General features: G+C 40.5%; 1 protein-coding gene across 1 annotated transcript in view; it reads right to left on the reverse strand.

Moving 5' to 3' along the window:
- The window catches only part of C8B (complement C8 beta chain), a 28,334-nt gene extending 26,525 nt beyond the window's left edge, over positions 1-1,809 (reverse strand). The window contains exon 1 of the mRNA XM_006265427.4: positions 1,616-1,809. Within this exon, the coding sequence (XP_006265489.2) occupies positions 1,616-1,671 (56 nt within the window). The 5' untranslated portion in view covers positions 1,672-1,809. The remainder of the gene's footprint in view (positions 1-1,615) is intronic.
- Between the last annotated feature and the right edge of the window lie 10,819 nt (positions 1,810-12,628).

Raw genomic sequence — 12,628 nt, forward strand, 5'->3', positions numbered from 1 at the left:
ATGCGAACAATGAATGACAACTTCAGTGTGTAGAATCACAGAGCCGGGAGTTCAGAACAGGGGCTCTAGGTCAATGTGTGTGTCCATGTGAAAAAAAAATCCTGTGTTGTGCTCCACTAAGTCTTTCATGCAAAATATAGATCTGGATAGTGATCTATCTCCAAGTCACTTTACACAGGTGCGACTCCTGGGAGCTGAAACAGGCCAAAAATATTTCTAACACTGCAAGCAGGAAGTTTGATTAAAGTATGTGTAGATGTGCTACCCAAGCTAGCTTTCATCTAGCTTCAGTGTGGCTGTACAAGCCAACCTTGAGCACTGGGTATGTATATAGGTGGTTTCTAGTAGTAAAATGCAGGCTGTTGGTTTCTATAAACTTTCCTTTATCTGTTGCTGGTTTCCATACATACATATCATTCTCTATTTAGGTAGCACCAACTACAGTCCACAGGTGTAAAAAGAAGCCAATGAATGTAGCTGATACTGATCTCAGTAACAAGGTTACAAATAGTCATTTCCTGGCCCCACATCACATGACAATGACTCACGAGTTAGTATTCTAGCATAGATAAAACTATTTCTGTCACTGTGCCATGTCTAGTGTTCAACTATCCTAGTAATAAACCTTCCCACCCTTAATGCAAAGTCCTCCAATTTCATCTTGGAAACCTGAAGAGCCCTTGGGTTTTAGTCCCCACCCCATCTTGATCATTTGCCCTTCCAGACTCCATTACGTTCATCTACTTTTTCATTTTGCAGAGCCTACCAGTTCTGTTTCCTATAGGTCAGATGGATTTTCAGGGAGTGATGTTAGATGCTTCCTCCTCTCACCCTGTCAGTAATAAACAAATTACCCCTATTGATGCCCTCGGTGCCTCCAGCAAAGTGGGGGCTGGATCATGGGAGCTCGTGGCCATCCACCCTGGTGACCTTCAAAAAGCATCTTGATGTCCATCTTGCTGGGGTCATCTGATCCCAGTGGTCTTTCCTGCCCAAGTGCAGTAGGGCTGGACCTGATGATCTGTAAGATCCCTTCCAGCCCCTAACAACTATGAAACTATGAATCTATATAAGCATCATGAGCAGAGCCCCTTGCTTAGCAGATTGGTCTGATTAATACTGTGCATTTAGAAATTAATGATCCCACTGTGAAGGATGTTTGTATACGGCAGTAAACCCCTAAAGTTATTAACACAGTTGTCAAATTTAAGATCCCAGTCACTAGATACATAAAAATTCTGCTGAGCCCATGCCCCTGAAAGTGCCAGTCAGTAAGCAGAAGCAGAGGTATTAAGCATTAGCCTTGATTAGTGTCCTGAACAACCCCAAAGAAACCCAGGACCGTAGTATGCTCACAACACTTTGCAATGCAAGCATTTTCCCTTCATTACAGCATGGCTATGATATTTTGGCATATAAGTTTATCAGACAAGATCATTTTTTATTTTAAAACCAGTCACTTTGTACTACAATACATTTTAAAGCCGCATCTTTTGTTACGTGGCTCAAGATGACATTCCTTATTCACTGTACAAAGTAAAAGCAGCCGATCATCATTATATTCCATTACCTTTTACGGTGTTGCATAGATATTTATTTAAGAAAATTCACTTACCTTAAGCAATGTACCTTTAGAAATCCCAATACCAAACCAACCAGAAACAGCTTCATTAGGTAGAAAAGATATCTTGTACGTGATGTACTCGTGATTCCAAGGTACCACCAGCAAATGCTCTCAGCAATCCTAAACAGCCTAAACTCTAGTTCAATCTATTATGGGATTTGAAAGTGGTTCAAGTAGCAAAGGGTAAATTAGGAGGGAGCTTTTCCTACCTGGCAAACAAAAGCTGACCCTCCTCCTGACAACTTCACAAGACAAACTTTATAACCGTTAACACAGAGCTTTCTGCTGAAAGCTCCTAAATCTCTGCTGGGGGAGTTGGAGAAAATGAAGATCAGCTCAGAAGCAGTTTACATTTCCCCTACATTCATGGTGTTTCTTTGAAGACACTGCAGAAAAAAAATGAATATTTCACCAATAAAGTAAAATATTTATATCTCTGTTCCAAAAGCAGTTCAATCAGAAGTGGGAAACGTGCTAAAAATCCAATGCCTTATTGTTGGGAAGATTGTACTTGTTTTTTAACCGCTTGTATTTATTGTTCTAAAGGACACACGGCATCTATAACCTGCACAAGATCGTGCCGGATCCTGCAGTGAAACTCTTCGTTCCATGGACAATAGTCTAGTTCCTGAGGAGTGCTCAGCCCTTTGCTAGAAGTTAGAAGTGTTTGGCACTGCTTTGGATGTGGGTCTAGGACACTATTTGGGTCAGAACTGCCGCATCAGACCCCATGATTGTGCTTTTCGAAAAGAGATCTTTCAGTTCGGCCAGAAATTACTGAATTCGATGCAAGCACGACTCAGTGTTGTTCCATGACAAATAAACTATGAATCATCTTGAGCATGATGCACTGGATTTTCCTTCTTCTGGATATCTAAGGTCTTACAGTGGCTAGGCCAGTAGTGACCTGGTGAGAGTGTATATTATACACAGTGGGTTTCATTTTACTCCTTCCCTGCCCTCCCACTTCTGTTTCCCCCTATGTAAACTCTGAGCTGTCTGGGAAACAAATAGTTTTATCTACACCTCATTTGATAGCACTGTCTTTCACCTTTGGGTCAGAAGACGCAGACGGCAGTTATACGTAACGTCTTGAGTTCATGTGGCAGCTGCCCTGATGTTCGTGTTTGCAGGTTGAAAGGTTTCCAGTTGAAATTTAAACATGCCCTGGCATTCTTTGGAAAGATGAGGGGGAGGCGGAGGCACTTCCTTGTCATGGTTAATATTCTCTCTTCCTCTAATAGTGTCATTGAAGGCCATATCTAAATTGTAAACTCAATGTGCCTAGACCCAATGTTGTCAAACATGCCATGCATTTCCCCCAACATTACATTAATCCCCAACAAACACTGAGCATGGGCTACCTGGCACTGATTCTCAGCAGTGCTAGTTACCCTTCCATTCTGGGAGGCAGTGACCAAAAACCATGTTAGGTGACAGTGTTGTGAAGAATGGAGTTTGTAATTTAGACATGGCCGAAGGAAAATCCTGTCAGGGACTGAGTTCCACAAAGTAGTCCCAAACACATCCGTATCTCATTGAATTCAAAGGGTGAATTCATCCTGAATAAAGGGCAATGAACGCTTTGCAGAATCAAGTCCAAAGGCTGCAGATATGTGCAAAATGGCTGTAGCAGCAGCCTTCATGGTTACTTTGGTTCTGGTGTCAACTATATCCCCCTGTATAGAAGGAAGTATGATCTTGAGGTGAAGAAGCTGGTTCAGGTTCAGTTCCCGACATGACCAAAGACTTCTCATGAAACTTGAGGTGAGTCACATTGTAAAAACAACTCGAAAGCTCCAACTTTAGCAGCCAAATTAATGGCTCAATTTAACTCAGAACGTTGGAAAATCTGGATCCTCTTAGTTTCAGTTTCCCTTGTTTAAAATGGGAGGAATAACCATCCTTCTTCCAATTTATGTCATCTCATCTATCAACACTATAAGGTCTTTGGACCAGTCATTCACTTGCAGTCTATAGGATTATGGGGCCATACTCTCAGGACTACTTAACTAACAGCAGCAGCAAGGACGAAGCACAGCACATTAACTATTACAGGAATGAAAGGGGGCATACAAAAATCAAGTGCATTAATGCTAACCACACAGACCATGGTTAAAAGACAACTTCAGTTTAACAGAGTGAGGAAACACTGTTCCTCTTTGTACAAGTAAACAGGTATCCATAAGCATCTGAAATATTAACATTTCTGCATCTCTTGAATTAAGCAATTTGGGTGCTTGTACACGAGTATGGAGGCTGCTCTGACATGCTGTAATTACAGCACGTTGGAGCAGATTTGATTAATCGAGTCTGCTGGAGCATGGTAATTACCTCCTGCATCTCGGGTATCAGTGTCCCTGCACTTCAAAATAGCGGCCGGGGGCTTTAGTTGCCAGTGAGCTTTTCACCTGATGTTACTAAGCACATGGTTACTAATTAACTGCTCTTTCATCTCTGACTATAAAAGATAAATGATGAAGAAAATGATGGTTTGGTAAGACTTTTTTTTAAAAACCTGTTTCAAATGACTGTGTTGCAACATATAACTAAAATATGCCTACTGGATATAGCTCAACCTTTGATACAATTTATTTAGCTGTTAATCATTTGCACACAAGTAAACACCATTTACAGGAAAGGTCTCCTGGGACCTAATTGGAGAATGACACTATGCAGGACTGTGGTGCCAAGATGATACCAAGGACACGCTGCATATCTTACAAGAAACAATCGTGTGCACACTTCTGAACTCAGGCTCTTCATCTGTGCCATGCAGCCCCTCAAAGCACTCAAATTTCTGATCTATGTGTTGACCATGACTCTATTGCTGGATCAACAAGAGAGGAGCTGGTCTTGATCACAAGAGAAGATGGAATTCAGGCACCAAGCGATGCTTTCTTTTCCAAACCATTTTTAAAGACACAACTAGGCATTTATCGTAAGTTGTAACTACTTTCCATTAGAGATGGGCCTAAGATTGAAAGTTGAGCACCGGATCTAGAATAGCATCTCTCCGTTCCTTGTAGTCAGGCTACAGTAACTACATATTGCTGAGAATATCACCTTCTACCCATGCTTCTTTTCTTGGGTGTCCCATTTCTGAAGTTTTATCCTGTCTGAAACTATTTAGCACACTTGTTTCATAGTTTCATAGTTTGTAGCGTTGGAAGGGACCTTGACAGATCATCAAGTCCGACCTCCTGCCATAGCAGGAAAGAGCACTAGGGTCAAACGACCCCAGCAAGGTGTTCATCCAGCCTCCTCTTAAAGACCCCCAGGGTAGGAGCCAGCACCACTTCTCTTGGAAGTTGGTTCCAGATCCTAGCCGCCCTGACTGTGAAGTAGCGCCTCCTGATGTCTAGTCTGAATCTACCCTCTGCCACCTTGTGACCATTATTTCTAGTCACCCCTGGGAGCGCTCGGGGGAACAGGGACTCCTCCAATGCCTGCTGGTCCCCTCTGACTAGTTTGTAACAGGCCACTAGATCCCCTCTCAGCCTTCTCTTGTGGTGGTGGTGCCCAACCTTTTAGCCCCATAGACGGGAAGAGTGGCACATGATTGGTCCATGGGCTGGACTATGCATAGAGTCAGTGCGTGAGGTCAATTTCTGGGTATGATCCCGGGTATCAGCCTGGCCCTGCATGCATGGATCCAGCTGCAGAGCCATGCTGTGCATTGGTTTGGCTGCACCCTGGCTTGATCTAGTGCACAGGGACACATTATCCAGTCCCAGGGGCTTCCCATAGGTTTGGAAATTTGGCAGCAGGGGAGGGGCAAAGTCTGGACTAATGAGGCATCCTGCGGGCTGGATGACAAAGCTCCATAGTCTGGATCTGGCCCACAGGCCAGAAGTTGACCACCACTGATTTAGAGGATTAGCCAGTCTGGCTATTCGTGCTTTTAGATTTCTAAGGAATTAACTGTAATAAAGTCATAAAATGCTGGATGAGGATTTCATGGGTCTGAAAAATGGAAACTTGCTAACATTATTAATTCAATAATGTCGTTAAGCTCAGAGCTGGAGGTTTCATGACCTGTGTAAACTATACTTTCAGTCTGTAGATCATACAACTATAGTGTGAGTTAACAGCTCTGGCCTCTGTATTGTTAGTCTATACATTTATCCAAAGATAGTCCTATTTATTAGCATGATATTTTCCTAAGTAAAGAAAGAGTTGTGATACATATTGATTCATACATTCATAAATGTAGGGTCAGAAGGGACCTATGTAGATCATCAAGTCTGACCCCCTGTCCTGGGCAGGAGAGAATACTGGGCTCATATGACCCCAGCTAGGTCATTATTATTGGGGATAAAAGGTTTTTCTATCCAAAGACTAGGCTGATGCCAACTGAAATCAGTGCACAGCATCAGAAATTTTCTCTCCCCTCCCCATTTTTCCTAGTTTCTTTTTTTTTTCACTTTTCCACTCAGTACTCTATATTTCACCATGTGTTTTATTCTACAGAAGCAGAAAGCAAACACAATATTTCCTGGTGAAGGGAGAGCTCTCCTATTGACTTTAATGAGTAGAGGATGGAGTCATTAAATTGAATTTCGAATCTATGAAGATTAAATGGATTTGAAACAGATTATTTCCAACACTAGCCAATGTCTTATAAAGCAGTGGGGGGTCAACTTTGTGGCAGGCATACCACAAATTAAGCCCCATTCCCTCTGAGTGCCACTCTGATCTCCTTCCCCCTCTGATCTGCTGCTCTGCTTTCTGTGCCCTGTCCTATCTGGCTATCTGGAGCTGTGCTCCCTGCCCTCTCCCCAATCTGCTGTATGCCACACACAGAAGCTGCCTGTGCCACTTGTGGCATGCATACCACAGGTTGGCTGCCCCTGCTCTAGAGTATCTTTCACTCCAGAGTATCAGCCTTTATTACTTACAACAAAGTCTATCTACTGTTATGATGTATGTTGGACATAAGGCATTAAAGGGTTAGTTTAAGATATCCAAAGTAACAAATTCCATGCCACCACCATTTTTGTTGTTACTAAAGTAATTCTGTGGTGGTGTAACTGATGCTTTGACAACACGGTGTTCAGGAACAGCTAACCAATTTCTGAAGAGCAAATCATGCTTAACCAATCCAATTTCCTTCTATGACAATGCGATGTGTTTTGTGCATAGGGGTGGGGGAACAGTAGGTGTAATATATATTGACTTTAGCAAGGCCTGTAAAACCATCCCTGTGACATTCGTATAAGTAAGTGAAGAAAATACAGTCAAATGAAACTACTCCAAGATGAGCACATAACAGGTTGCATAATCATGCTCAAAGAGTAATTATCAATAGATTAATGAATGTCTAAGTAGGATGATGCATTGAGTAGTGTTCCCCAGGGGGCTGTCCTGTCTGGACTGGTACTATTCAATATGTCCATTAATGACTCAGAGGATAGAGTTGAGCGTACACTGTAAATTTGCAGATGACACCAAATTGGACTACGTAGCAGACATTATGGATGATAGCATTAGGATTTAAGTTGAACTTGATAAAATGGAAAAAATGGTCTGAAATAAATTGCACAAAGTTCAATAAGGATTAGTGCAGCATACTATATTTAGCAAGGAACAATCAAATGCTCATATACAGAATGAGGAACAACTGTCAAGCCAAAAGTACTGCTGAAAAGGACCTGGGGGGTTATAGTGGAACACAAGTTGAATCTGAATCAGCAGGGTAGTATTGCTGCACAAAAAACTGAAAGCAACCTGGGATGTATTAACATGGAAGTGATGGAAAGTGACTCTTCCACTCTTTTGGCACTCATCAACACTCAGCAGGAACACGGCATCCTTTTGGAGAAGTGCATTTCAAGGCAGATATGGATAAATTGGAAATAATTCAGAGGATAGCAAAAAAAGTCTGATTTGAAGGTCCTGACAACATAACATACAAAGAAAATTGTGAAGAATGAGGTTATTTAGTTTAGAAAAGACTAGGCTGAGGGGGAACTTGATTACAGCTTTCAAATACTATATATAAAGAGGATGATGATCAGATGTTCTCTGTATCCAAAAAGGAAATGACAAGAAATAATGGACTTAAATTGCAACAAGAAGCATATAGGTTGGCTATTAGGAAAAACTTTCTAGCGCTGAGGATGGCCAACTACTGGAACAGATTATTTAAAGAGGCGGTGGAAAAATTGCTAATTTCTCTCTGGTACTGAAGGAAATGGGAAGGACCTGTCCATTAGTCAGTATTTCCTACCCTTTGTGAGTCCAGAAGTGTTTTAAAGTAAAAGATTTTAAAGTAATATTTTTACATACACAAAGATGCATACATACAAAAGATCTTATTTTAAAATGACTTACTTTTTTCAAAAGTACACTGAGTTTCTCATATCATCTCATGACTCCAGAAGTTGGGATTTTAACAAGAATGCCAAACATTGCAAGACTTGAACTCAAAACAATAATTTTGCATGTAATTGCGTATGGAATGGGCCTCTCACACTGAGGACATTTCTGACTCCAATCAAGTGATCATTTATTGTCCGAGAAAAAAAATGCCAGAAGTTGGTTATAGCATCAGATATGAGAACATCTAAAATGCTAAAGCAACAAGAAACCCTGGTGCTCTCTAGGCTTTCAGCTTCTGAGTACTAGGAAATGGGTCTGTTCTCGTCATCCACAGAGCTTTTTACCTAGCCTCAGTTGTTTATTTTTAGGGATGTCTCCGAATCTGAATGAACATTGATTTCCTTTCTCCTCAACCCCATATTGCTTTTTAAAAATACGGTGTGATTTACTTACCTAAAAATAGGGTGTGATTTGCTTTCCTTTCTATTAAGGGTACATTGACATATATGGATAATACTCAAGAGGCCATGAAATGAGATTGAAAAGATAGAAAATATCAGATCTTTAAAGACCTCTTCCTCCCTCTTAAATTTTTCCTTTGCAAAAAACCACTTAAACATAGCGTATTTGAGTCTATTATTCTTTTTGAGAATTTTCAGATCCTGATAAAACATTTTAGGCATGATAGATGAAGCACAAGACAAACATTTCCATTGAGATAAGACTATTTAGAGCTCTAAAAATTAATAGCTGGACAGGTGTTTCACTAATAGATCTGATATTTTCTGCCTCCAGTAGGATAATTTCAGAAAGAGATAGGTAATGATATTGGCAATCACAGGAATGGTATCAGGCTATCTCCCCACATATATTTCTCACTGTCATGTAGCTCTGTGCTGTGATGTATAATTTAGTTTCTGCACACCTTCAGACAACAATGGCAAAAAGTAAAAATACCCTTTCCCCCACTTCTGGATCAATCCTTGTATTTATCTGAAGTTATTTATGAAGCTTCCTCTTCTATAATTCTTTAGGCAGGGCCTGATCCTGCAAACCTGTAATTATGTACCTCCTGCTTGAATAAGGTCTACTGTGAAAGAGTTTAATGCCCTGCAATGAGGAGATCTGTTATTGTAGTGTCAGAAGCAACACCAAATCATAGTCTCAGCTCTTCTGTGAATGGTGGAGCCCCATTGAATTCAGGGAGGCTTACTTAAGGGCAGACCCACCCACACTGATCCAGGGACAGAAGCAGAGTCAATGTGTATTGCGTCCTGCAAATTTGGGCAATGATACCAATAAATTCAATGCAAACTTTCACAAAACACAGTATCATGACTGACCTAGCTCAAATATTCTTCCTGGAGATTTCTCCTAAAGGGTGCACTTGGTGGTTGGTTTACAGACTTTTATTCTGTTCCTTTAATTTTAGATGGTTTCATGTTGATTCAAGAAGCAAACACATAACATAGAATGAAATCTCTTCCATGGATATTTGTGAAAAGGCATCCTCACCAGCTCCTTTGTGATGACTCTCTTCCAACATCTAAGAGTTAGGGCTGTGCGAAACGGCACCATTCCGTTTTGCCTTGAGTTTCGATAGAACAGTGTTTCGTATCGAATTTCATTTCAAGTCAAAACAGCTGTTCCTTTCAGTTCTGTTGAAACAGAAAGGCTGCTTCGATGTTGTTTCGATGCTTCACTGGGGATGGGGAGTCGGCCCAGCTGATCTAGTGTGGGGGACCAGGTAGCAGTCCAGCTGGACTGCCTTGCTGCCCCCTACCAGATCTTGTACTGGGGATGGGAAGTCAGCCCAGCTAGACTGACTTCCCATCCCCAGCCTATGGTTGAAACGTTTTGACCAGCCTCGTTTTGTTTTGAGGCTATTTTGATGTCCTTTGTTTCATTCTGATTTTGCTGTTTCAACCTCAAAATTAGTTGAAACAGTGTCACAACACAACAGCAGGTGAAATTTTGCACAGCCCTACTAAGAGTCATTTGCTGAAAAAATACTAAATGTGAAACTCAATGACTTTATAAAGGACATTAGCCAAGCAACAAATTGGAGCACTAGAAATTCTAATTGCAGCCTAGAAACAAACAGAAGAAATTAGTTTATTTGTAAAAGCCTCTAGCCTGGGGTACAGGTAACTTTTAAAAGCACTAAAAAAGGGTTGCTTACCCTGTAGAAGCATGCATCAACTGTTATGACCTAATTGTTAAGTCTGCATGTTCCTATAGCGATACAAGCTAGCCATGCATGAAACACCATTAAAGTAGCAACGGTTTTGCTATGCCTGCATCATTACTGGAGGATGTAAACCTAACAGTTGCATCATAACAGCTTATAACACTAACTTTTGATATAGTTTTTACATCTTTCTATAACCCATAGGGTGTTGGTTAAAGTAAATAAAATCATGATATGACTCCAACACAGCTATACATCAATAAATTCAAAACCAAAACTTCCCAGTCAACACTATCAATTGCTGGTTTAGAATTCACTGACAAGGAAAGAGAAATCTATCAAAACTCTGAGAGAGTTTTACACATTCAGTGATTTATTCTGCAGGCCTTCTGTTAGCGAGACCCTCAGCATTGTATGAGATCACATCTGTAAGCAGTACTTGTTAAATTACTATGACTAGCTCAAACCCGCAGAAGGTTTGCAATTAAATTTTTATTGCAACAATATTTCTTTAAATACAGCATTTTTAGTTATCCTTTGACTGAATACTTTAACGGAAAAGAAGTGGCGAGGGACCAGATTTTTAATTTTTTTTTGTCCTGGAGCCTGCTTGCATCTCCTGCAGTCAGGGAGTGAGCTGCTAGCAGGTCATGCAGCTCCTGAGCTACAGGGGACCCTGGTGCTTCCCTCTGCAGCAGCAGTACCCCCCGGACAGCACCTACCCACTGGCACCCTGCCTAGGTGGTCTTAGGGAGCACCACTGCCAAAAGGGAAGCACCAGGGCCTCCCACAGCTCAGGGCCTGCCAGCAGCCTTCCCCTCGGCCACTGGAGAGGCTACATAAGCTGGCTATATAAAGGAATCAGGCTCTTCTGCTTTACAAAAGGGAATTAAAAGCATTAGATTTAAAGAAGCTAAAACACTGGAAAACATTAACATTTTATTTCTCCCTACATTAAATTAACTGTCTTAATATTATTTTAAATATTTTTGGCATTCTTATTGTGTCAAAACAGACATTCAAATTAAAGCTTGACAGAAACCAGCTTTAAAAACGTTCTACATTTTTTCAGGTAACAAATTTAAGGATTTCTGGCCATTTTTATAGCTTGATGGCCATTTTTATCATGTTAATTAATTTGCATGTGTAGCATGTCTAAATTTATCTTGTAATTAGCCAATTAGCTGCACAGTAGATGTAACCTATCAGGGACCTTTGCATCCCATTATCTGATAGCACTTTGTGTCTTAAAAGAATCAGCTTCCAGACTTTACATTGGTAGTTATGTAGCTTTTCAGTCTTGGAAAAATTCCCTTTTACTTCTAAACAAAACTGTTATAACTGCATTCCAGTGGCTGCAAAGAATGCAAAGTATTTTAGCAAGTACTGTACTACAACTCCAATTTCTTCTTCCAATAAGTGTTTATAACCAGTACAGAAATATGTCAGTAGGATGTTATCAAGCACATTCATCTCTGAAAAGATTTCTCCACTCTTGTGGACTCTGTTTTGACTTCCAGAATGCCAACCAATTCCTTTTAGAAATCTCATAATTATGCATGCAAGTTTTCTGCTTACCTTTTATACTGTATATAGTATGGTACGCTACACTACCCTACGCTTCTTCCAACCTGGGGCAACCCCTGAATATCTTTTCCCACATTTCTGGCTTGGAATATATTTTTTCTTTGGAACTTTTTATACTTTCTAAGTGGAACCTTCTTCTACATATAGACTTTTGGAGAGTCTGGGTTTCTGCAAGATTTATTTGCAAAATAATTCCTGTTAATATAACAACAACAACAACATATCATTAGTAAGAATAATATTTTATAAATATTATTCTTATTGTCTTAGTACATAAAGACTCTAATCAGACCAAAGGTGCCCCCTCCAACCTCTCCTCACTACTCCTACAAGCTCAATAGGCTTGTGTGGTTAAGATTTGACAGGTTTTACAGCCAACAGTATGCCATGGAGTGATATGGCCTTCTGGCTGCCTTGCACTCTTCTGCCTGAATGACCAGTGAGCCTTTAACTGCTGGGTTAACTGGGATCAGCCTCTGGTACAAGCCCAGAGGACAGTCAAACACAGTCATAAGTCATACCATGATACCTCCACTGCTATGCAATCACAACTTGGGCAGACACCCATAATATAAATACTGTCCCCAAACTCTTACAAGCTAAGCAAAAAAAAAAAAAAAGCACACTAGGTTATTTGATCTGTGAAATACTAGGATTCTCATATGAGGACAGACCACAAACCTGTGTTCTGCAGGTCAGATTAAGGGGTAAAGTCAGTTCACTCTAATCTTAAGCACTATAAAGCAATGCCTGAGCCAATTTTGCTCACACTTGCATATGTGCAAAATCATGCAATTAAATGGGGATATATGGATATAAATTAGCCTAGAATTCAAGTCTTTAATGTAAGATAAAGATCAAGTTAAGCCAATACATTTCTTTTTTACTATTATAATTTATCT

Source organism: Alligator mississippiensis, chromosome 5, assembly GCF_030867095.1.
Source record: "Alligator mississippiensis isolate rAllMis1 chromosome 5, rAllMis1, whole genome shotgun sequence".
Classification (NCBI taxonomy): domain Eukaryota; kingdom Metazoa; phylum Chordata; order Crocodylia; family Alligatoridae; genus Alligator; species Alligator mississippiensis.